Below are 22,802 nucleotides of genomic sequence, written 5' to 3'. Positions count from 1 at the left end.
GGCTACCCGGGGCTTCCCCTTATTCCATATAAATTTCATCAGCTGTTCTTGCAACTTACGAAGTAGAGCCCTAGGCATCGGGACCATAACTGTCCTAAAAATATATAGTATCTTAGGCAAAATTAACATTTTATATAGGACCATACGGCCCATCCAGGAAGGCTCCGTATCTGATAGACGTTGCAGTTCCCCCTGCAATTTATCGTGTAAGGGAAGAATATTGATATGCGCCAGTCTAGAGGTTTTAGAACATAAGTTAATACCTAGATAAGGGATCGACTCCTCCTCCCACCCATACGAGAATTCTTTTTGGATGTCTTGGCGCAATCTTGTGGGTATTGACAAGCCCAATATCTGAGACTTGGACACGTTAAGTTTATAGTACGAGACCTTACTGAACCTATCCAAAATCTCTGTTACTCTTCTAAGAGAAGTCAATGGGTCTGTAAGGGTTAAAATGACATCATCTGCAAACAAGCCGATTTTATGTTGTCTATGACCCACTGAAATCCCCCGAACCTCCAGATCCATTCGAATCATCTCCGCTACAGGTTCCATAACCATCGTGAATAGTAAGGGCGAGAGGGGGCACCCCTGTCTGGTCCCGTTAGTAATACCAAATGGTTTGGACATCATTCCATTAGCCAATACTCGAGCCGAGGGTGAGGAGTAGAGAGCTCCTATCACTTTCAATATGGGGCCAGAGAAACCAAACCTCCGCATTGTTGCAAAAGCAAAGTCCCAATGAATCCTATCGAACGCCTTCTCCGCATCCAGTGTGAGGAGAAGAGAAGGCGTCCGGCTAATCTCTGCCTTGGAGATCAGGTTGATTATGCGTCTGGTACCATCTGGGGCCTGCCGGCCTTGAGTAAAGCCCACTTGGTCATTGTGAATTATAGAAGGGAGGATAGTCAGCAAGCGCTGGGCCAAAATTTTTGCATAAAGTTTGGTGTCGCAGTTCAGTAGTGAGATGGGCCTAAAATTAGCCGGCAGGGTAGGAGGCTTCCCCTGCTTGGGAATGGTCACTATTGTCGCCTGTAACATCTCCTCGGGAAGATTACCTCTATCCATTGCTGCGGTAAATACTCGCGCTAAATACGGGGCTAAGGCTCTTTCATTTATTTTATAATATTCGGATGAGAACCCATCCGGTCCCGGGGCTTTATGTTGTTTACCCAACCTAATAACTTTGATCACCTCCTCTATCAGAATAGGGGCATTAAGTTGTTCTAGCTGAGGGGGGGTTATCTTAGGCAGATGTATCTGGTCCAAGAATCTGTCTATGGTTTCCAAAGTAGGGTGAGGAGTAGCAGGGTCATCCCTTAAGTTATATAGCTTAGAATAGAATAAGCTAAATCTGTCAGCAATGTCTTGAGGATTGGAAATCTTAGGATCCTTGTTTTCTGCTTCCAGGAATGGAATTCTGCTCTTCTGTTGTTTCAATTTAACCCTTGTCGCCATATATTTGCCCGCCTTATTATGGGAGGTGTAATATGTCATACGAAGCGAGGTTAAATGTTTATCAAAGTCCGCTATAAGCAGCCTTCTCAGTTCCTGCCTAAGCTTGGTCAGGGCCTCGTTTAGTGTGACCGAAGGGGAGGCTTTTTGCTGTGTCTCTAGAACTCTAATCTGGTCTAAGACCCTATCCGTATTGACCCGCTTCTGTTTATAATAATGCGAACTCTGTTGAATCAGGATTCCCCGCATCACTGCTTTATGAGCGTTCCACAGGGTAAAGGGATCTACGTCTGGGGAGTCATTGAAATCAAAATACTCCTGTATCTGAGAGGAGATATGAGCTTTATATTTGGGAAGGGCCATCAGGAAGGTGTTGTTGCGCCAATTTCTGAAGGGACGAGACCAGGGGGCCAGCGCTATCTGCATGGAAATAGGGGCATGATCTGACCATGTGATCTCCCCTACCTCTGCCTTAATTACAGCCTGAAGCAACCATTTATCTACCATAAACATGTCAATCCGAGAAAAAGTGTGGTGGCAAGAAGAGTAGTAAGTAAATTCCCGGGACAACACATTATGGCATCTAAACACATCATAAAGGTCCTCTTTCTGAGCCCACGGTGAGAGTGTAGGGAGAGACCTCCTGCTCTTGCTAGTAGTGTCCATGACTCTGTCTGGAACCACATTAAAATCTCCACAAAGAATGAGCTGGCCCTTTTGAATCTTACGGATTTTCCGCATGGTTTTGTTCAGAAATCGGATCTGTGAGATATTAGGGGCATATATATTGACTAATGTTATTAAAGAGTCATTGATAACACATACCAGAGCAAGAAATCTCCCTCCCACATCAATCAAGGAATCCACAAGCTTAAAATCCAGAGCGTCCCTGAACGCCACCAAAACCCCTGCTTTTTTCTTATCAGAATTAGCCATAAAAACATGAGGGAAATTGGTGTTAGCAAAAGGAGGATGATGCGCCTTCTGGAAATGGGTTTCCTGTAAACACAGGATATCTGCTCTCGAGTTTCGAGCCTCTTTCCATGCGGAGGACCTCTTAAATGGGCTATTCAAGCCTTTTACATTCATCGAAACTATTTTAACCGCCATTATCACATTTCCAATTGAGCATTATACAATATGTAAAATACATTAATCTCTTCGTATCAACATCTGAAGGAGCACTGAAGAAAATATACCTGGTGAAAAAGGTGTGGAAGAAAAACAGGGGACAATTGAACCACAATAATAACCACATACGTCCGGGACGAAACAGTCCCTGAAGAAATGTAAAGACAACAGGATCTAGAAGACCTCAACGATCCTGTAAGGATTACTGGGGACGAGAGTTCGACTTGAAGAGACTCAACCTCATGAACTCAAATCTAAGTATCTTCAGCGAGAATCAGCCTGACCCCGCCACTCCAGAGAAATTCTAGACGGGCCCCTGGGTGAGGGTTTCACTGGCAGGTCGGTCATCGGGATTCCCCATTCCTTCAGCCACTTAACTCCTTCTGCCGGTTTATGAAAAACATGTGTGCGATCCTCCTTCCGAACCAAAAGCTTTGTAGGAAATCCCCATTTATACGTGATTTTGTTGTTTCGTAGCGATAGAGTAACCGGTAGGAAATTTCTTCTGGCTTGCAACGTGACTTGTGAAAGATCCGCATAGAGATGTACTCCTCCATATGGGTCTGGTAGCTTCTGGGCCCTTCGCGCCGCAAACATTAAGGCTTCCTTGACATGGAAAAAATGAATGCGGGAAAGAACGTCTCTTGGGACATCTGATGGCAGAGCTTTAGGCTTGGGTAAACGATGCGCACGATCTATGATCAGGTCCTGAGGCGTAGATTGTGGTAGGAGAGATTTAATCAGCTTTTGCAAGAACAGTGGGAGATCAGATGGAGACACAGATTCCGGGATGCCCCGAAATTTAACGTTGTTCCTCCTATTCCTATCCTCCATATCCGCCATCTTAGATTTCATGACCTCTATCTCCTCTTCCAAAGCCTCGTGTGCGTCCACTAGGTCGTTGTGTGCCTGGGTAAAGTCCCCCATTTTTGTTTCTACATGATCTACTCTGGAGCCTAGATCCTCTATATTAGAGTGTAGTGTAGCTGTGATCTTTGCCAAGTCCTTTTGCAGGGACCCTCTGAGGGCCATCACCAGTCCTTTAATAAAAGATTCCGATGCCACCTGATCTGTAGAAGGGAGGCTAGAAATCGGATCACTATCAGCCGGCAAAATGTCTTCCGATATTGAATTGCAGGAGGAAAGCTGGGCTCTCTGTAAATCCTGACTATCAGGGGGCAGGGTGTCCTCCTCTAGCTGACGTCTCACAGCCGCCCTATGTACATGTCCTCCTCCCGGTGACACCGGGGAGCTAGGGGAAAGTAGCATCTGGTTGTCTCTGCACCTAGGGCCTGCCAGCGTCTGACATTCAGGGGAGTTTGCGGGCTCACCGTTTGAAGCTGCCGGCGAATCCATTCCCGCCTCTCTGTCGCGCTCAGCCCCAGGGGAGCTGCAGCCGGCGCCATCTTGTGAGTCGTCTTTCCTCATGCTGCGGGATGAGAAGAAGTCCGTCAGCCGCTTCGGGCCGGACTTATTCCCCCTCTTCCTCGTCATCATCCTGTACACCGGACCGGGAGCAGGAGACCAGACCAATTCCCAGCTTCAGGTATGCTTTAATGCCTCGTCGCTTGAGGTTGTTGGACGGAGCTCACCAAAAAGCGTCCGTCGTGGTCTGCATCCAAGCCACGCCCCCCAATTTAGGAACTTTAACTGCTCTCATAAAATATAATAAGACCTGTCTTTGCAAAAATAAAATATAAAAATAAATATATTAATAACGTAAAATTAATAGATTTTTTTTTGGTATTCCTTTTATTTAGACAAAATACAAGTTCTACAAATATATATTACACCTTACCTCCCATTCCTGCCATAGAGACACACACACAAAAAAAAATGAATCTTTTCTTTTTTTACTGCTGAAAATAAATTTGTATCCACATAAAGTATGCTTATATAAGTATGTTTATATTGTAAGAGTAATCGTGATTTCTCTACAATTTTTCTTCAATCATGAAACCGTTTGGGACAATACCAGATCATATGAATTAGATCTGCATAGAGATTGGAGCACCTGGAACAGCCAACATTGTTTTCAAGACTCCATCTATATACTAATTTGTGTGTAAAATACACCATATAAATGATGAATAATTGAGTTGTTTTAAGAGAGAGATTAGCTCTAGATTTTAAAAGGTTTTTTTAGTAACAATGACCATATTTATTTAGTAAGACCCTTAAAGGGGTTGCCCAGGAATAAATGTTATTTATATTTTAACTTAATTGGACATATTTAAGTAAATTTGTAATATAATGTCTGTTTACCTGTGGCAGCGTTACTCTGTTCTGATCTGCGGTCACGTGGCCGCACCTAGAGTACATTTTTCATTTCCTGTGACGTACTGTGTCTTTGCTCAGCCAGCCGACTGAGAAAGGCACAGCGCGTTATCAACTACATTTACAGGCAGTGGGCCGGGCGGATGTTTCATGAGCTCTTCAGAGCTCCGCCTCCTCTGGTCCCGCCGCCTGTAAACATAGTTGATGACGTGCCGTGTCTCTGCTCAGCCAATACTTCCTGATGTGTAAAGACACAGAATGTCGTCTCTGCTTGTACACCCCCCGTCCTCCTCCTATCTCAGAGTTCCCATACTGCCTGCCCGTCTCCTCTCATCTCCCACGCCACCGCCATGGCCCCCACCCTCCCACCCATTACCCCACTCGTGGAGCTGCCCCCCCCGGCGGTAGCACCCATCCTGTTGGTGAATGCAGTTATTACATGGGTTATATAAATACAAGGCTGATGGGGGTTATATACAGAAATGATGGGGCCATCATCCCTGAATATATCTTCCATCATCCATGTGCATAACCCCCATCATCCCTGTGTATTACCCCCATCAACACTGTATATAATCCCTGTATATAACCCCCATCATCCCTGTGTATTACCCCATCATCCGTGTGTATAACCCCCATCATCCCTGTGTATTACCTAATCATCCCTGTATATAACCCTGATCATCCCTGTGTATTACCTCATCATCCGTGTATTACCTCATCATCCCTGTGGATAATGAGGTAATACACGGATGATGGGTGTTATATACAGGGATGATGGGATAATACACAGGGATGATGGGGGTTATATACAGGGATGATGAGGTAATACACAGGGATGATGGGGGTTATATACAGGGATGATGGGGTTATATACAGGGATGATCAGGTAATACACAGGGATGATGGGGGTTATATACAGGGATGATGGGGGTTATATACAGGGATGATGGGGTTATATACAGGGATGATGGGGTTATATGCAGGGATGATGGGGTTATATACAGGGATGATGGGGTTATATACAGGGATGATGAGGGTTACATACAGGGATGATGGGGGTTACATACAGGGATGATGGGGGTTACATACAGGGATGATGAGGTAATACACAGGGATGATCACGATTATACACAGGGATGATGAGGTAATACATAGGGATGATGAGGGTTACATATAGGTTGTATACAGGTATGATGGAGTTATATCATCCCTGTGTATAACCCCCCATCATCCCTGTTTATTACATCATCATCCCTGTTTATAACCCCATAATCTGAGTGTATAACCACAATATCCCTGTGTATTACCCCCAACATCCCTGTGTTTTACCCCCACATTCCTGTATATAACCCCCATCCCCCAGTGTGATTATTACTGGGTGACAGTGCAGGGAGCTAGGTGACTGTAATTAGAGCAGGGTATGACCTGTGAACATAGAGGGGCGTGGCAGTATGCAAATAGCTGAGATGTTGTGGAGGGAGGAAGGGGCATGTAAATTGTCTTCTCAGATGCAGCAAGGGATCATGGGTATGGTGGGTTACAAGACAGGAAACAGCCAGGAACAGAAGCAAGGGATGTAAACAAACAGAAAGAGCAGCAGTGACGATTGAGATCAAACAGAAACTGGTTAGAAAGTATGTAGGGGGTTTTAGGGAAGGCAAACCAAGGCTGGGGGACACTTTTCCTGGCCAACCCCTTTAAGTACCCTAGACCACATTATATAGCTACTGGAGGTCATTATATGTTTCTTGGAGTTAACTGGAAAGTTATACTTTTTTCCATTAGATCCTTTTTTTTTTTTTTTTTACTGAGGCATTGGCAATGAAATGAATATAGAGTTTTGATGTACAAGTTTAAATGCTTTCTAATTACCAAAAAGCATGTGAGAAATTTGCAAGTAGCAAATAAAAAGTTGTATCAAACAGGGAAATGGCTATGTACACCTTTGAAATTGTTGTGATTGGTGTAACTTTTAAAATACTTATTATTAAAAATTATTGTAACTTTTTGAGATACAGCTGCTTTGTATTCCGTATACAGAACAGCTTTATCGTGTGCTAAGACCTGAATCCTTTACAATACAAGGTCCAAATAATACTGCCACACCATAACCACACAGTGACTGAATAATACCCCCATAATGTTACTGAATAATACTGCCACACCATAACCACATAGTGACTGAATAATACCCCCATACTGTTACTGAATAATACTACCACATCATGTCCACATAGTGACTGAATAATACCCACATATTGTTACTGAATAATACCGCCACACCATAACTACATGACTGAATAATACCCCCGTACTGTTACTAAATAATATCGCCACACCATAACCACATAGTGACTGAATAATACCCCCATACTGTTACTGAATAATACCACCACACCATAACCACATAGTGACTGAATAATACCCACATACTTTTACTGAATAATACTGCCACACCATAACCACATGTCAGCATAATACCCCCGTACTGTTACTAAATAATATCGCCATACCATAACCACATAGTGACTGAATAATACCACCACACCATAACCACATAGTGACTGAATAATACCACCACACCATAACCACATAGTGACTAATACCCCCATACGGTTACTGAATAATACCGCCACACCATAACTACATGACTGAATAATACCCCCGTACTGTTACTAAATAATATCGCCACACCATAACCACATAGTGACTGAATAATACCCCCATACTGTTACTGAATAATACCACCACACCATAACCACATAGTGACTGAATAATACCCACATACTTTTACTGAATAATACTGCCACACCATAACCACATGTCAGCATAATACCCCCGTACTGTTACTAAATAATATCGCCATACCATAACCACATAGTGACTGAATAATACCACCACACCATAACCACATAGTGACTGAATAATACCACCACACCATAACCACATAGTGACTAATACCCCCATACGGTTACTGAATAATACTGCCACACCATAACACATGACTGACTAATACCCCCGTACTGTTACTGAATAATATCGCCACACCATAACCACATAGTGACTGAATAATACCCCCATACTATTGCTGAATAGAAACCACTATACACAGACAAATATTACCAGCATATCGTCACCATATAGTGGTAGATGGCAGTTATATACAGGAGATCTGCAGACCATAAAAGTGATAACAGCACATCTATATCCAGTGACACACATGTGATGTATTCTCTGATTAGAGTCATTCACTTTCCCTTTTTTTCTCCATCCGGCCCAGACCACTGTGACGACTTATTCCAGCCACGACTTGTCTGCAGAATTTGACACACAGACATGTTGGTTTCCCACTTTTCCAGCACCCTCCCCACCCACTGTGCCCCATATGGTAATAACGATCCCTTGGTGCTCTACACAATAAAAGTGCCCCAACAGTAACTGTGCTCCCTTTGTGCCCCCACAAAGTAATAATACCCCCTGTAGATAGGGCCACAGTGTCCTCTGTAGATAGCGCCACACACAGCCCCCGGCACATAATGCCACACACACCCCCCTGCACATAGTGCCACACAGCTCGCCCCTTGTACATAGTGCCACACACCCCACTGTAGACTGTGCTACACAGCACCCCTTGTACATAGTGGCAAACAGCCAGCCCTTGTAAATAGTGCCACACAGCTCCCTGTAGATAGTGCCACACAGCCCCCCCCCGTGTACATAGTGCCACACAGCCCCCAGAGCGGAGGGCGGTAGCCTACCGCTACCACTCTCTGATCTGCCTGATGTCACTCACAATTACATTTATGACCTGACCAGGGCGGACGGAGCTAACTGAAGCGGTGGCAGTCTGAGTGAGGTCGGTGCCGGCCCAGGAGTGGACTAGTCCAGTCACGTGAACTCACTGACTGTGATTAAATTGCCAGAAAATTGCCCAAAAAACAAAAAAAGCCTCTTACCCCCAAAAGAGTTATAACCTTACAGACCAACTACTCATATTAAATAGAGTTTAAAAGAATTGTGATAAAGTGTTTCTGCTTACAAAACAGTAAGGCAGATTTGCTATTCAAAATGTGCCAGAATTCTGTCTTAAATTAAACTAGAGTTCTGGCGTACATGCCGTGCGCCACATTTCTTAACTTTTTTTAGACTATTTTTATGCTATGCTGGACAAGGCAGCGTGGCCTAGTATAAAGGGAGTCTTAAGATGCACCGCCATGATCCAAAAAACTGGTGCAAACGAAGCCAACAGATAATTGGTACAAGGAAGAGGAAAGTGTCTAACATGTCTAAATAGGTGCGCAAAATTTATCATACAGCGTGCAGTACTTTGATTAATTTGGCGTATCCTCTTGCTGCTTTATCTAAGTTTACAACTTGGACAGTATTAGTAAATGTGTCCCAGTGTGTCTCAAAATATCATACTCCCATCCAATTAACTGTTGTTATTGAGATGCATAGTAGTAACATTTAAAATTAAAACACCTTGATTAGCCCCTTTGGGACAAAGCCATTTTTTTATTTTTCATTTTCGTTTTCCAATCCCCGCATTCAAAGAGAGTGGTGTGAGGGCTTATTTTTTTGCAGGAGGAGTTATAGTTTCTTTTGATACCATATATAGTTCCATATAATGTACTGGGAAACTGAAAAAAAATTCTTTGCGGGCTGAAGTTGGAGAAAACTGAGATTCCTCAATAGTTTTTTGGGTTTCGTTATTACAGCTTTCATCATGCAGTAAAAAGACAACTTATTTTTATTATGTGGCTCAATATGATTACGGTGATACCAAATTTATATTGTTTTTTTTATATTTTACTACTTTTAGGGATAATAAACTTCTTGTTCAATTTTTATCGGTACCATTTTTTGGTATGTAGAACTTTTGATCACCTTTTATGAAATTTTTTTGAGAGCTAAGAGCGATTTTGGTGTTTTACATTTTTTTTTTTTTACGGCTTTCACCGTGCGCATTAAATAACACTATATTGTAATATTTCAGACTTTTACGGACGTAGTGATACCAATTTTGTTAACTTTTTTTATTTTTTACATTATTTTAGGGGGAAAATGGGAAAATGGAATTGGCTTATGGCAATGTCATGCAGATTTTTGCAGAGCTAAAACAAAATACAATTTTCCTTAAAACTATATAAGAAAAATGTTTATATTACTAAAACACATACATTACATAAAAAAGGGTTTTCATTGCCTTTAAAGCTTACTTAGCCTTTCAGGTGACTTTTCAGAATAAGCTGTCATATGTGTGCAAATGAGGAATAATACTGTTTCTGGCCATTATGTGACTTGTATATGGCTTTTTTTTGAACTTTTAATATTTGATTTTTTACTACTAAAAACTTTTTTTTTACACACTTTATTAGCCCCCATAGTGGACTTGAACCAGCGATCGTTCGATCGCTGGTACAATATAGTACAATACTAACGTATTGCAGTATATCGTCATTTTTACAGGCATTTGTTAAGCCCTGCCGCAGGCAGGGCTTAACAGAGGCAGAGTGAAGGCACCCCCGATCTCACTGCAGAGTGGGCGATGAGCTGTTGAAGGGGGCCGCCCCCCTCTTTTCAATGCCTCAGATGCTGTGGATGCGTTTGACTGCAGCATTTGAGGGGTTAAACAGCCAGGAACAGCGCGATTGTGCATTATATGTGCATTATGAAGAGAATAACGATGTAAGGGAAGACGTACCATTTTCACTAGGGTGTAAGGTAATTGGTCACTAAAATCTCACATTATCCCTAATGTTTTTTAATAAGCGGGTACTATTCAAAGAAATAAATCTGCTAAGAAAGCAGTCTAGGTCTATTTTACAGCTTCTGTCTAATGAGGTTTAGTCAGCTGAGAATACTTTTTAAATTGGATACTTCTTTCACAATTATAAACGTTGGTCTGACGCCCAAGACAAATATAATTTAGTGCTATTTGAGCAAACATTCAAAATTTGGAGGACTTAGTAGTAGGGGGAAAAACGTAAAAATTGTTGACTAAATGCATCAAAGAGGCCCTTACTGGTTCCTCCATTTTCTGCAGCTATGTATCACAGTACATAGAGGCTGCAGAAAGTTGTCTTGAGATGAATCTGTCAGTGAGCTGCACTTACGGCTCAGCTGTCAGCAGCTACTTTGTCCTGGTGAGAAATTTTCTGAACTAATCTCTGGTCAAGTCAAAGAGGATCCACTTTGACTTGATCAGAACTGATATTAGAAAATCAACTGAGACTTTAAGCTTCGAAGATCAATTTAAGTTGTATTGTGTGTCAGAGGCACAGAGGAGCCGCTGTCAGCCGAGCCGTCAGTCCAGCAGACTAATGGAATTGGCTTATGGCAATGTCGTGCAGATTTTTGCAGAGCTAAAACAAAATACAATTTTCCTTAAAACTATATAAGAAAAATGTTTAGATTACTAAAACACATACATTACATAAAAAAGGGTTTCCATTGCCTTTAAAGCTTACTTAGCCTTTCAGGTGACTTTTCAGAATAAGCTGTCATATGTGTGCAAATGAGGAATAATACTGTTTCTGGCCATTATGTGACTTGTATATGGCTTTTTTTTTTTTAGCAGTTTTCCGCTCTGTAGGCGCTCTAATTCCCAGTTGTCTCTGAGCTACTAGGTGGAGCCTCACTGCTGTCATGTCTTTTATACACAGGGCTCACAGAGAAGAGAACATTCTGCTCTCCTGTCTGTATTTATCACATATATATAGAAGCAGCTGCAGCATGGAGAACATTATACAGCAGTAATGAGCAGTGCAGCTGAGAATCCAGCACTGGAGTCAGATAGAACACATACTAGGAAACTGCTGCAGCATCTGTATCTCTCTGCTTTTCTCTCACTCTGCTCCTGATCCCTCCTTCCTCTATATAGACTTCGACGGACAGCTGTAACCTGATCTTTAAGTGAGCTGATCATCCATCTTGCCTTGGGGAGACAGATTTAGCAGCAAATTTAGAGTGAGTGAGTTAGGAGGGAGGGTGCAGGGGTGAAACCTGATAAATGGAGAAAGAGGCATTTTTCTCTAATGAGATATATTACATAGTTTATAATGTTTGCTTGTACTATTGAGTTATTCAAAGTTTGTTAAAAAGTTAGCAACTATTTAATGAAATGTTTTTAATTGACTCAAATCCATATATAGGTCAGAGGCGAAGTGTTCTTTATAAGAAACTGAATTCTTACTTAATACAGTCCGTTTTCCAAGACTCACAGATGCTCAAAGGGAAGCCTTAGATGTACGATTTATTATAGAGGAGTTTTATGATGCAATATGCCAAAAAATGAATCCTGTGGCCCCAATAGAGTTATTGGCAAAGTATGGAGACCAATTATTACCAAATTAAAATTTTTCCTTCCATAAGGGCATCTTACCACCCAAACTTTAATTACACTACTGTTAAAACCTTAAAAGGACACAGCAGACCCTGCCTTGTATAGGCCAATTTTTTAAATTAAATTCTGATTATAAAATATTAGCTAAAATGCTGGCCAGGGGGCTCTCAAAGGTCTGCCCAAGTCTGATCCACTCTGATCAAACTGGCATTCTAGCTAGAAAATCAACCTCCACATAGGGATCATCAGAGATAACGAATCGGGCTGTGTTATCACTTGACACTTTCAAAGCGTTTCTGCGTTGAGTGGAACTACATCCCTCCTGTGCTTAAAATAAAAATTGATCTCAAATTTCTTTCTTGGGTAATGTTGCTTTATAGAGACCCAGCAGTCAGGATTAAAGTGAATTGTGTTTTGTTTGCCAATGTTAAACTCCAAAGGGGCACTAGGCAGGGCTGTACACTGTACCCGTTATTATTTATTTTAATGATGGAATTAGTGGCTTCAATCGTTTGAAACCGGCCAGATATGGAGAGTTTTAGGCTTGGGTCACTCAAATATCAAATTATTCTGTATGCTGATGATATTCTGTTGCTTTTAAGCAAAGCTAACTACTCTTTTGCCAAGGCAATTCAATTGATAGAATTTTTCAGTAAACACTGGCATTAAAATAAATCTTACAAATAATTTTCTCCATGTAGACAGTGAAATAAGAAATCAATTGCTACAAGTAGGCTTACAAGTATCCCAGACATTTAAATATCTCAGTGTTTATATTTCTAAACAACCCACAGATCACATTAGTCTGAATATGATGATTAATGCGACTTTTTCCAAGATAAACAAAATATATTATTATTATTATTGTTGTTTTTTTTATAAACACTTAAAATCCCTATTGTGAGAATATTATACCTATGGGATATTTATGGTGGATCCTGAAGGAAAATATTGGTTCATAGATTGTTACAAGTCACCGAAAAAAAGTATTTCCTTTTAAATGCATTTTACACATTGCTTTGTGATCTAGTTTTCCTGAAAGCCTATTCCTTGTGTGTGTAGATGAAAAAGGTGAGCCATCTAATCTTGGCAAGCTGGCAAGGTATTGATTGGGTTCAAGAGTTTGTGCAGCAGCGAAGGATAAATTCTCTCTCTATAGGCATTGCTTAATATTTGCTTCCTCTAAGGGTCAAGTGATATATTCTGCAAATAAAATTCTTACATTATTTAAAAATCATGTCCGTCCCTATGCTTGATTTCTTTTGAAGAGCAGGGTAGTGGGACAGATTATTAGTATGTTTTACTTGTATACTACATAGACTGTTTTATTAAATGATGAGAGAGAGAGAGAGAGAGAGAGAGAGAGAGAGGTGAGCATATCCTAACCCCTTGCTACTGCAGTCATTTAATTTTTTTTTCCATTTTTGATTTTCTTCCCCACTTTTCAACAGCCATGGCTTTATTATGTTTTCATCAACATAGCCGTATAGGGCTTATTTTTTGCTGCCCGAGTTGTAGTTTTTAATTGCACCATTTAATGTACCATTGCCAGAAAACTGAAAATTCTTTGTGGGGTGTTTTTATTGGGTTTTGTTCTTATGGCATTCACTGTGCGGTGAAATCAACATATTAACTTTATTTTCCGCGTCAGCACGATTACGGCGATATCAAATTTATGGTGTACTACTTTTACAAAGAAAAAAAATTTGTTAAAAGAAAGTTTTTTGTGTTGCCTTTGATGGTTATTCTGAGAGCCATAACTTTTTTATTTTTCTGCTGATGGAGCAGTGTGGGATCTTGTTTTTTAAGGGTAGAGCTGAAGTTTTTTATTGGTACTATTTTTGGTTACATATGACTTTTTGATCACTCTTTACAGTATTTTTTTTTTGGGGGAGCTAATGTGACCAAAAAAACAGCAATTCTGGCCCTGTGGGTTAACCCCTACCTGCACGACTAAGTAACTGTACGTCGTTGCGGGAGGTTACTTCCCGCACGAGGACGTACAATTACTGAGTTTTTTCCGGTGCACACTGTCGGCGACAGTGTGCACCGGGAACTGGGAGGTCAGCTGTCGCCGACAGCTGACACTCCACTCTTTCCGGCCAGCGGTCCTTTGCCGCTGATTTAGGCGAATTAACTCCTTAAATTCGGCGATCGGTTGCAATCGCAGAATTTGAGGGGTTTCTAGCATATCGGCAGACCCCGGTCCGAAATCGTGGGGTTTGCCAATACTTAGTATGGCAAACGGAAGCCAAACAATGGCTTCCGTGTTTGCCATGGACGGAAGCCCATCAGGACCAACCTTCGGCTGGTCCTGATAGGCTTCCTGTCAGAGTGACAGGAAGTCACTGTGTCGTTCCCAATGCACACTGTCGGCGACAAGGTGTGCATCGGGAACTGGGAGATCAGCTGTCCCTGACAGCTGACACTCCAGTGTTGCCGATCAGCGGCTCATCGCCACTGATTTAGGCAATTAACCCGATAAATGTGGTTCTCGATTGCGATCACCACATTTAGGTGGTTTGTAGCACATCAGCAGCCCCCATGCAATTGTGGGGGCTGCTGATGCTTGTGATGGCATCCGGAGGCCAGGCAACGGCCTCCGGGTCTGCCATGTATGGAAGCCTATGAGGACCAGCCTCTGGCTGGCCCTCGTAGACTTACTGTTAGAGTCACTGTGACTTCATACTGACAGAATACGTTACACTACCTAGGTAGTGTAATGTATAGCAGGTAAAAAAAATAAAGTGTAAAAAGTTAATAAACAAAAAAATAAAGTTAAAAATAAAGTGAATAAAAATGTTTTATAAAAGTGTAAAAATAAAAGTTTTTGTTTTCCTATAATAAGTCATTTATTATAGGGAAAAAATGAAAACGTTAAAAAAAAGTACACATATTTGGTATCACCGTGTTCGTAACGACCCAAACTATGAAACTATAATGTTAATTTGTCCGCACGGTGAACGCCGAAAACAAAATAACGGAAAACTATGTCAGCATCGCTATTTTTTGGTCACCACCCCTCCCAAGATATAGAATAAAAAGTGATCAAAAAGTCGCATTTACCTCAAAATAGTACCAATAAAAACTACAACCCGTCCCGCAAAAAACAAGACCTCCCACAGCTTTTTTGACGAAAAAATTAAAAAGTTACGGCTCAGAATATGGTGTCTCAGAAAATAAATTATTTTATAGAAACTTAATTTTATTGTGCAAACGCTGCAAAACTTCAAAAAAAACTATATACATATATGGTATCGGCGTAATCGTACCGACCGGCAGAATAAAGTAAAACGTAATTTATTGCGCACGGTGAACGCTGTAAGAAATAAAGAATTTAAAGCGCCAAAATCGCTGTTTTTTGGTCACCTTAGCTCTAAAAAAGATACTGTGGGGTCAAAATGCTCACTATACCCCTAGAAAAATTACTTGAGGGGTGTAGTTTCCAAATTGGGGTCACTTTTGGGGGGTTTCCACTGTTTTGGTCCCTCCGGGGCGTTGCAAACCTGACATGGCACTGAAAACCAATCCAGCAAAATCTGCGCTCCAAAATCCAAAAGGCGCTCCTTCCCTCCTGAGCCCTGCTGTGGGTACAAACATCGGTTTATGACCACATATGGGGTATTTCTGTAATCGGGAGAAATTGTTTTACAAATGTTGGGGTGGTTTTTCTCCTTTATTCCTTGTGAAAATGAAAAAATTCTATGTTTCCACAGAAAAATAGGTGATTTTCATCTTCACAGACTAATTCCACTAAATTCTGCAAAAAAACTGAGGGGTCAAAATGCTAAAGATACCCCTAGAAAAATGCCTTGAGGGGTGTAGTTTCCAAAATGGGGTCACTTTTGGGGGGTTTCGACTGTTTAGGTACCACAAGACCTCTTCAAACCTGACATGGTGCCTAAAATATATTCCTAAAAAAAGGAGGCCCCAAAATCCACTAGGTGCTCCTTTGCTTCTGAGGCCGGTGTTTCAGTCCTTTAGGACACTAGGGCCACATGTTGGATATTTCTAAAATCTGCAGAATCTGGGCAATAAATATTGAGTTGCGTTTCTCCAAAACCGGATGTGTCCTAAAGGGGTTAAATAACGTTATATAAACATTGTTTAGACTTTTCCAGAAATACATTGTATGCTTATTTTTTAATTTTTTTATATTTAGAGGCAAAAGGGAGATTTTTTTTTTACATTACTAAAAACTTTATTTAACTGTTTATTAAATTTATTTTTAACAAGCGATTGTTTGAGTGCTGGTACAATACATTACAATACTTACATATTTGAGTATATTGCAATTTGTAGTGGCTCCTATTATGCCCGGCTTAATGGCTTATTAGGAGCACAAAGATGGCTGACTTATAGGCTTTCATTAGGACCTCAGGCTGCCGTGAAAAACACCGGCAGCCCACAATCATCGTGGGAGGCAATTAGATGACGGAGGGCCGTCCTTTTTCTAATGGACGCTTTTAATCGCAGCATGTAAGTGTTTAAACTAAAGGGGTTATCTCCGATTCCCGTCTGTTACAATAAAGCGTTGGCTGTAACATACATTGCACACTCACTGAATATTGGGCGGGTCCATGAGCCAGCTCCATTCCCCGCTTTCCAACCCTGACTAATGTCTGGGAGTGTTTAAGAGAGAGATCTTTATAATTAAAGCAGTAGCATAAATAGGATTGTATATTTATGATTCTTCACCATTACTAGACAGCCTCACATATATACACTTTGACTGTGATTTAATTTATATCAAATGCATTGCATACTACTGTATATATTGTATGTTTACTGCACTAAAGGTTTAAAATAGTAGGTGGAGCAAATTTGTGATAATACTGAGTAACCAATTGGATTTGATTCAATATCTTGTCAAAGCTGTGTCCATGTTTGTTTGCTACATTAGGTTCGTTTATAAAAACAAATGAAACAAAATAGGATTTCATATTCCCAGAAAAATCTATCTATCTATCTATCTATCTATCTATCTATCTATCTATCTATCTATCTATCTATCTATCTATCTATCTATCTATCTATCTATCTATCTATCTATCTATCTATCTATCTATCTATCTATCTCATGTCTATCTATCTAATCTATCTATCTATCTATCTATCTATCTATCTATCTATCTATCTATCTATCTATCTATCTATCTATCTATCTATCTATCTATCTCTCTATCTCCTATTCTATCTATCTCATATCTCCTATTCTATCTATCTCATATCTCCTATTCCATCTATCTATCTATCTATCTATCTATCTATCTATCTATCTATCTATCTATCTATCTATCTATCTATCTATCTCTCTCTCTCTCTCTCTCTCTCTCTCTCTCTCTCTCTCTCTATCCATCTCTCTCTCTCTCTATCCATCTCTCTCATCTCTTTCATCTCTCTCATCTCTTTCTTTCTCTCTTTCTCTCTCTTTTGCTCTCTCTCTCTCTCGCTGTCTGTCTGTCTGTCTGGCTATCGTTCGTGTCAATATACACAAACCAACTTTGTTTTTTTCTGTGAAGACTCAATATTTCCAGCATTATTATTAGATTTGTGTCTATGTATGATACGATATATTGATACGTTATCCTATATATTATACTGTATATACTTTTGTTTAAGTACCTGGTTTCCTATACTAATTATATGTAATATCTTTTTAGTCCGAGAATAATGACAGTGAATCCATAAGTCATCGCATCAAGCCTGTGTTTCAAGATGATCCTGTCTTTCGACGGCAAACATCGTACCAGCACTCTGCTGTTCATATTCCTACGGATATTTACGAGGGCTGTAAGTTACCTTCATCCCTATGAATATTTCCTTTGCTATTATATAGTGTTCAATATTAAAACATTTGTTCCCACCTTTTACAAATTAATATAAAAAATGTATGGCTAAAAATGTTTATGGTTTTTTAATCCTTCTATCTTGAGAATAAAATATTTGATAAATTTAAAGAAGTAAGACCAATACATCTAAATGCATCTGGTGAAGTTGACTTGCTACATTATTGTCAGTAGAGTTTGATCACAAACAATCAACAACACAAAATAGAAATTGCATTTCCAAAATATATATTTATATTTAAATATTAATGTTATAAAATATTGTCTCGAACTGCAATCATAATCACCTTACTATATTTTAAACATTGTATAGGCACCACCTTTATCAGTTCCTGTGATGTTGTCAAAATTTCTATATTTTTAGTAGCCTTTCTTGTCATGTACTATTTATTTTCATAGAAAAGTTGTGTTAGCATGCATTTCATTTTTTGCCATGCATTTCATGCTCGACCGCTGCTCCAAACAACCTCTTCTGATATATTTTATCAATAGTACAAGTAGGGCCATGTTCACATTAGTGTCTTTTTTTAAAATAATATTCTGACTGAAGCTGAAAAATCAGCTTTGGCACAAACTGGAGGAGCCCGTCTCACCCTCAAATTTTTATTTACTCTACCGATCTAAAGATCTGTGGGGTTCGTCTTGCAGGCTGCTAAAGTCATTGACAATTAGGGTATGTTCACACGACAGCGTCCATAACGACTGAAATTACGGGGATGTTTTCAGGAGGAAACATCCCCGTAATTTCAGCCGTAACGGCATGTGCAGGCGCTTGAACGCCGCGTCAATTACGGGCGTAATTAGCGCTGCTATTCAATGAATAACGGCTCCAATTACGGCCAAAGAAGTGACAGGTCACTTCTTTGACGCGGGCGTCTATTTACGCGCCGTCATTTGACAGTGGCGCGTAAATATACGCCTCGTGTGAACAGACAAACGTCTGCCCATTGCTTTCAATGGGCAGATGTTTATCAACGCTATCGAGGCGCATTTTTTCGGACGTAATTCGGGGCAGAAATGCCCGAATTACGTCCGTAATTAGTGCGTGTGAACATACCCTTATTGGCAGGACCTTACCTGTACAGGAAATAACTCCCTGTGGAGTGGCCTGCACAAAGAACCCCATAGATCTCTGGATCAGCAGGGAACAGGTAAGTGAGACTTTGGGAGTTGGGTAGGCTCCCTTCTAAGCAATAGCTGAATTTTCCATTTTTTTTGTGGGTACAATTGAGTAACTAATACATTTGTTAATTTGCATCAGTTGTCCAATTCATATTCCATTGACTTCAATTTAAAAAAAGTAAGGAGAAACCTATGTTTTTGGAGAGACATGCCTTTCCCTCTGTTCTTTTCAAATAGCAGCCAAAGGTAAAGGATTGGATATCTGATCCAAAAAGTTTATCATCTGACAAATCTATTCTGCACATAAAAACATAGAGATTTACACTTCTAATAATAATAATAATCTTGATTTATATAGCACCAACATATTACGCAGCACTTTACAATCTAGAGGGAACATAAACAGACAATATCAGACATTACATAGTGACAAAGCTAATTTACAATTCAGACAGGAGGATTGAGGAGCCTGCTCGCAAGAGCTTACAATCTATGAGGAAATAAGGGAAACACAAAGTGTAGATGTGCTTGTTCAGTACAACGGTCCAGCAATCTTTTATACACATGGGTGGTACACATAAAGCTGCATGAGCCGGTCACCAGCCAGTATCCGTGTATGACAGACATGAAGTGCAGTACGTGCCAGGAGTGTGAGGGAATCTTATTCTGATGACTAATGGGGCCAAGGAAAGGAGTCAGATGTCAGATTAGGGAATGTTATAGGCCTGTCTAAAAAGATGTGCTTTCAGGGCACGTTTAAAACTGTGGATATTGGGAATTAATCTGATTGTCTGGGGAGCACTTTCCAGAGGACTGGTGCAGCACGAGAAAAATATTGGAGACGGGAGTGGGAGGTTCGGATTATGGAGGATTTTAATTTAAGGTCGTTGGCAGAACGTAGAACATGGTTAGGGTGGTAGACAGAGATGAGGGAGGAGATGTAAGGCAGTGCAGCACTGTGAAGAGCTTTGTGGGTGAGAGTAATAAGTTCGAATGGGGGTGGGCAACCAGTGTAGTGATTGGTACAGGGTAGAGGCGTTGGTGTAGCGGTTGGTCAGAAAGATGAGCCTGGCTGCTGCATTGAGGATAGATTGGAGAGGAACAAGTTTAGTGAGGGGAAGACCGACTAGTAATGAGTTACAGTGGTCAAGACGAGAGTGAATCAGAGCAACAATAAGAGTTTTGGCTGTTTCCTCTGTAAGAAAAGGGCGGATTCTGAGTAAAGGTAAGATCGGAGTCAAAACTAACCCCGAGACAGCGGGCATGCCGCTTAGGAGTTATGGTAGTTCCACACGCTGAGATGGAGACATCTGGTTTAGGTAGGTTCGTAGATGGGGGGAACTTGTCACTTCTAAGAGTTTGTTCACATCTGCGCCAGGGTCCCTTTCCGACGTTCCGTCGGAGCTTTCCGTCGGAATGGGACCCTGGCACAGATGTGAACGAAGCCTAAAAAAACAAAACACAAGTGTGAACATAGCCTAACACCAAATTAATAGGATCAATGTGGTAAAACGGCAAAACCAAGTGGAATATGTTTTCATCTACAAATAATTTATAATCTGATATATAAAACCCCAATGGTCATTCTCTGGAGCTATATGCAGAGTACACTTATATTATTATTTATTTCAGTTACTTATATAGCGCCAAAATATGACGCTATATATTACATATTCCGCTATATACGCATATTATTGGGGCTCACAATCTAAATTCCCTATTGGTATGTTTTTGGGGTGTGGGAGGAAACTGGAGTACCCGGAGGAAACCCACTCAAACACGGGGAGAACATACAAACTCCATGCAGATGTTGTCCTTGGTTGGATTTGAAAAGCGCTGCAAGGCAACAGTGCTAACGACTGAACCACCGTGCTACCACTTACTGTATAGTACCAATAGAAGAATTGTATATGAATTTGCTTATAAATATTATTCCTGGAATTTCAATCAAAAAAATTGTCAATACTCAAGGTTCAGTAGCTGCTTTCTTGAGCATATTCTAATGGTCTATTTAATTGTCTATGGTGCGGAAAGTGGATGCATACTTTCCAGCACAGGTACATAATCTGTAGCTGTAGCCCTCGATGCTGTTCTGTGCAACCCTCAGCTACCTTGACACAGACATGCCTGTCTGTGTCCCAAAAGTTTAAAAAAGCACTACTGTCAAAAGACAGGAGCATTCTTCTAATGCAGAGAACAGATTGCAGTCATTTGACAGCAGCTCTGTTCTCTATTCCCTGCACTGATCATAGATATCAGCTCAGGTCTAAGATACATGTGAGCGTCCTCTGTTGATTTCTCACATGTATCTTCCATGTCAGGGAGAAGGGAAGCAGCAAGCATCGCAGCTGGCACTACTGGAGGGCAATGTTATTTTTAAACTTTTTGTTTTTTTTATGTTTTGTTAAAAACTTAACTTCCTTTTAAATTTTGTCTGTGGGGGCACCATGTGGCTGGCAGTAATGGATGTCATGGTGTTCCGGACACTGTTTTTGGGGCACCGTGGGTATGTATGAGTTCTATTTTAATCAACGTAAAGGAGCAATACATGCAAAACTGTTACTGTGTTATGCCGAGTGCAGACCTGAGGGACAGGAACAGTTTAGAGTGTCTGCAACTGCGCTGGTGGCCAATAGTGAAGTTGTATTAACTTTGAAATTCATCTGGCCGTTTTGTTGTATTTTTGGAAATCTTCACAGGTAACATAATGCTGGAAGACCGTTGTTTAACCCATACCTGTAAAAAGATGTAAATATACATCCTAGTGGAAAGCGAGAAGTATGGAGGCACAGGAGCCCAACCCACTACATATGCAGCGTTGTCGGCTGTTTACTACAGCTGACACCTTGCTTCAATGGCCAGTATCGGAGATGCCCCTGATCCCAGCTGTTTGACCACTTAGATTCCATGGTCAATTGCAACTGCAGCGTCTAAGCGGTTAGACAGAGGTAGGCCCCTTCCTCCTTTGCAATGGCCTCCCGCGACACGATCGTGGTCTGGAGATGGGTTGTAATGTCAGCCGGGGGCATGATAATAGAGCCCAGGTCTGCCATCTAGGTCCTCCTATTTAGCCCTGCCTCTTAATATTAGAACGGCAATAGCACAATACACTGCAATTCATAAGTATTGCAATTTATTGTACAAGTGGTGAAATGATCGCGTGTTTAAAAAGGAATTTAAAAAGAAGTTACGTTTTTAATACAACTCACCCCGCAAAAATTAAAACCCTGACACCGCTCCATCGATGAAAAAAAAAAAATGCGTTTCAGGATATGGTGATACAAAGCAATTTTTTTATTTATTTATCAAATTGCTTTTTATTTATAAAAGTAGTAAAACATAATAAAGAAACTATATAAATTTGGTTTTGCCGTAATCGTATTAACCTACAGAAAATAATTAACATGTCATTTTAACCGCATGGTTAATGCCATAAAATCAAGACCCAGAAAACAATGGATGAATTGCTGTTTCTTTTTTTCATTCAACCTCACAAAATAATTTCTCAGTACATTATATAGGCTATGTTAATGGAAAATAAAAGTTATGTCTGTTAAAAGATGGGGAAAAAAAAAAGGTAACCGGCTTGGTTCTGAAAGGGTTAAACTATTTTCTAA

The 22,802-nt window shown here is 40.6% G+C and overlaps 1 protein-coding gene across 5 annotated transcripts in view; it reads left to right on the top strand.

Annotated features, from left to right (window-relative positions):
• CACNA2D1 (calcium voltage-gated channel auxiliary subunit alpha2delta 1) overlaps window positions 1–22,802 on the top strand; it is a 737,376-nt gene that overhangs the window by 389,792 nt on the left and 324,782 nt on the right. For all 5 annotated transcript variants that reach the window (XM_075857358.1, XM_075857356.1, XM_075857359.1 and 2 more), the window contains one exon: window positions 17,878–18,007. In XM_075857358.1, coding sequence (XP_075713473.1) covers window positions 17,878–18,007 — 130 coding nt within the window. The remainder of the gene's footprint in view (window positions 1–17,877; window positions 18,008–22,802) is intronic.

The sequence above is a fragment of the Rhinoderma darwinii genome, chromosome 3, assembly GCF_050947455.1.
Source record: "Rhinoderma darwinii isolate aRhiDar2 chromosome 3, aRhiDar2.hap1, whole genome shotgun sequence".
Classification (NCBI taxonomy): domain Eukaryota; kingdom Metazoa; phylum Chordata; class Amphibia; order Anura; family Rhinodermatidae; genus Rhinoderma; species Rhinoderma darwinii.
Note: the sequence above shows the minus strand (reverse complement) of the source record. Positions and strands in the feature narration are given on the sequence as shown.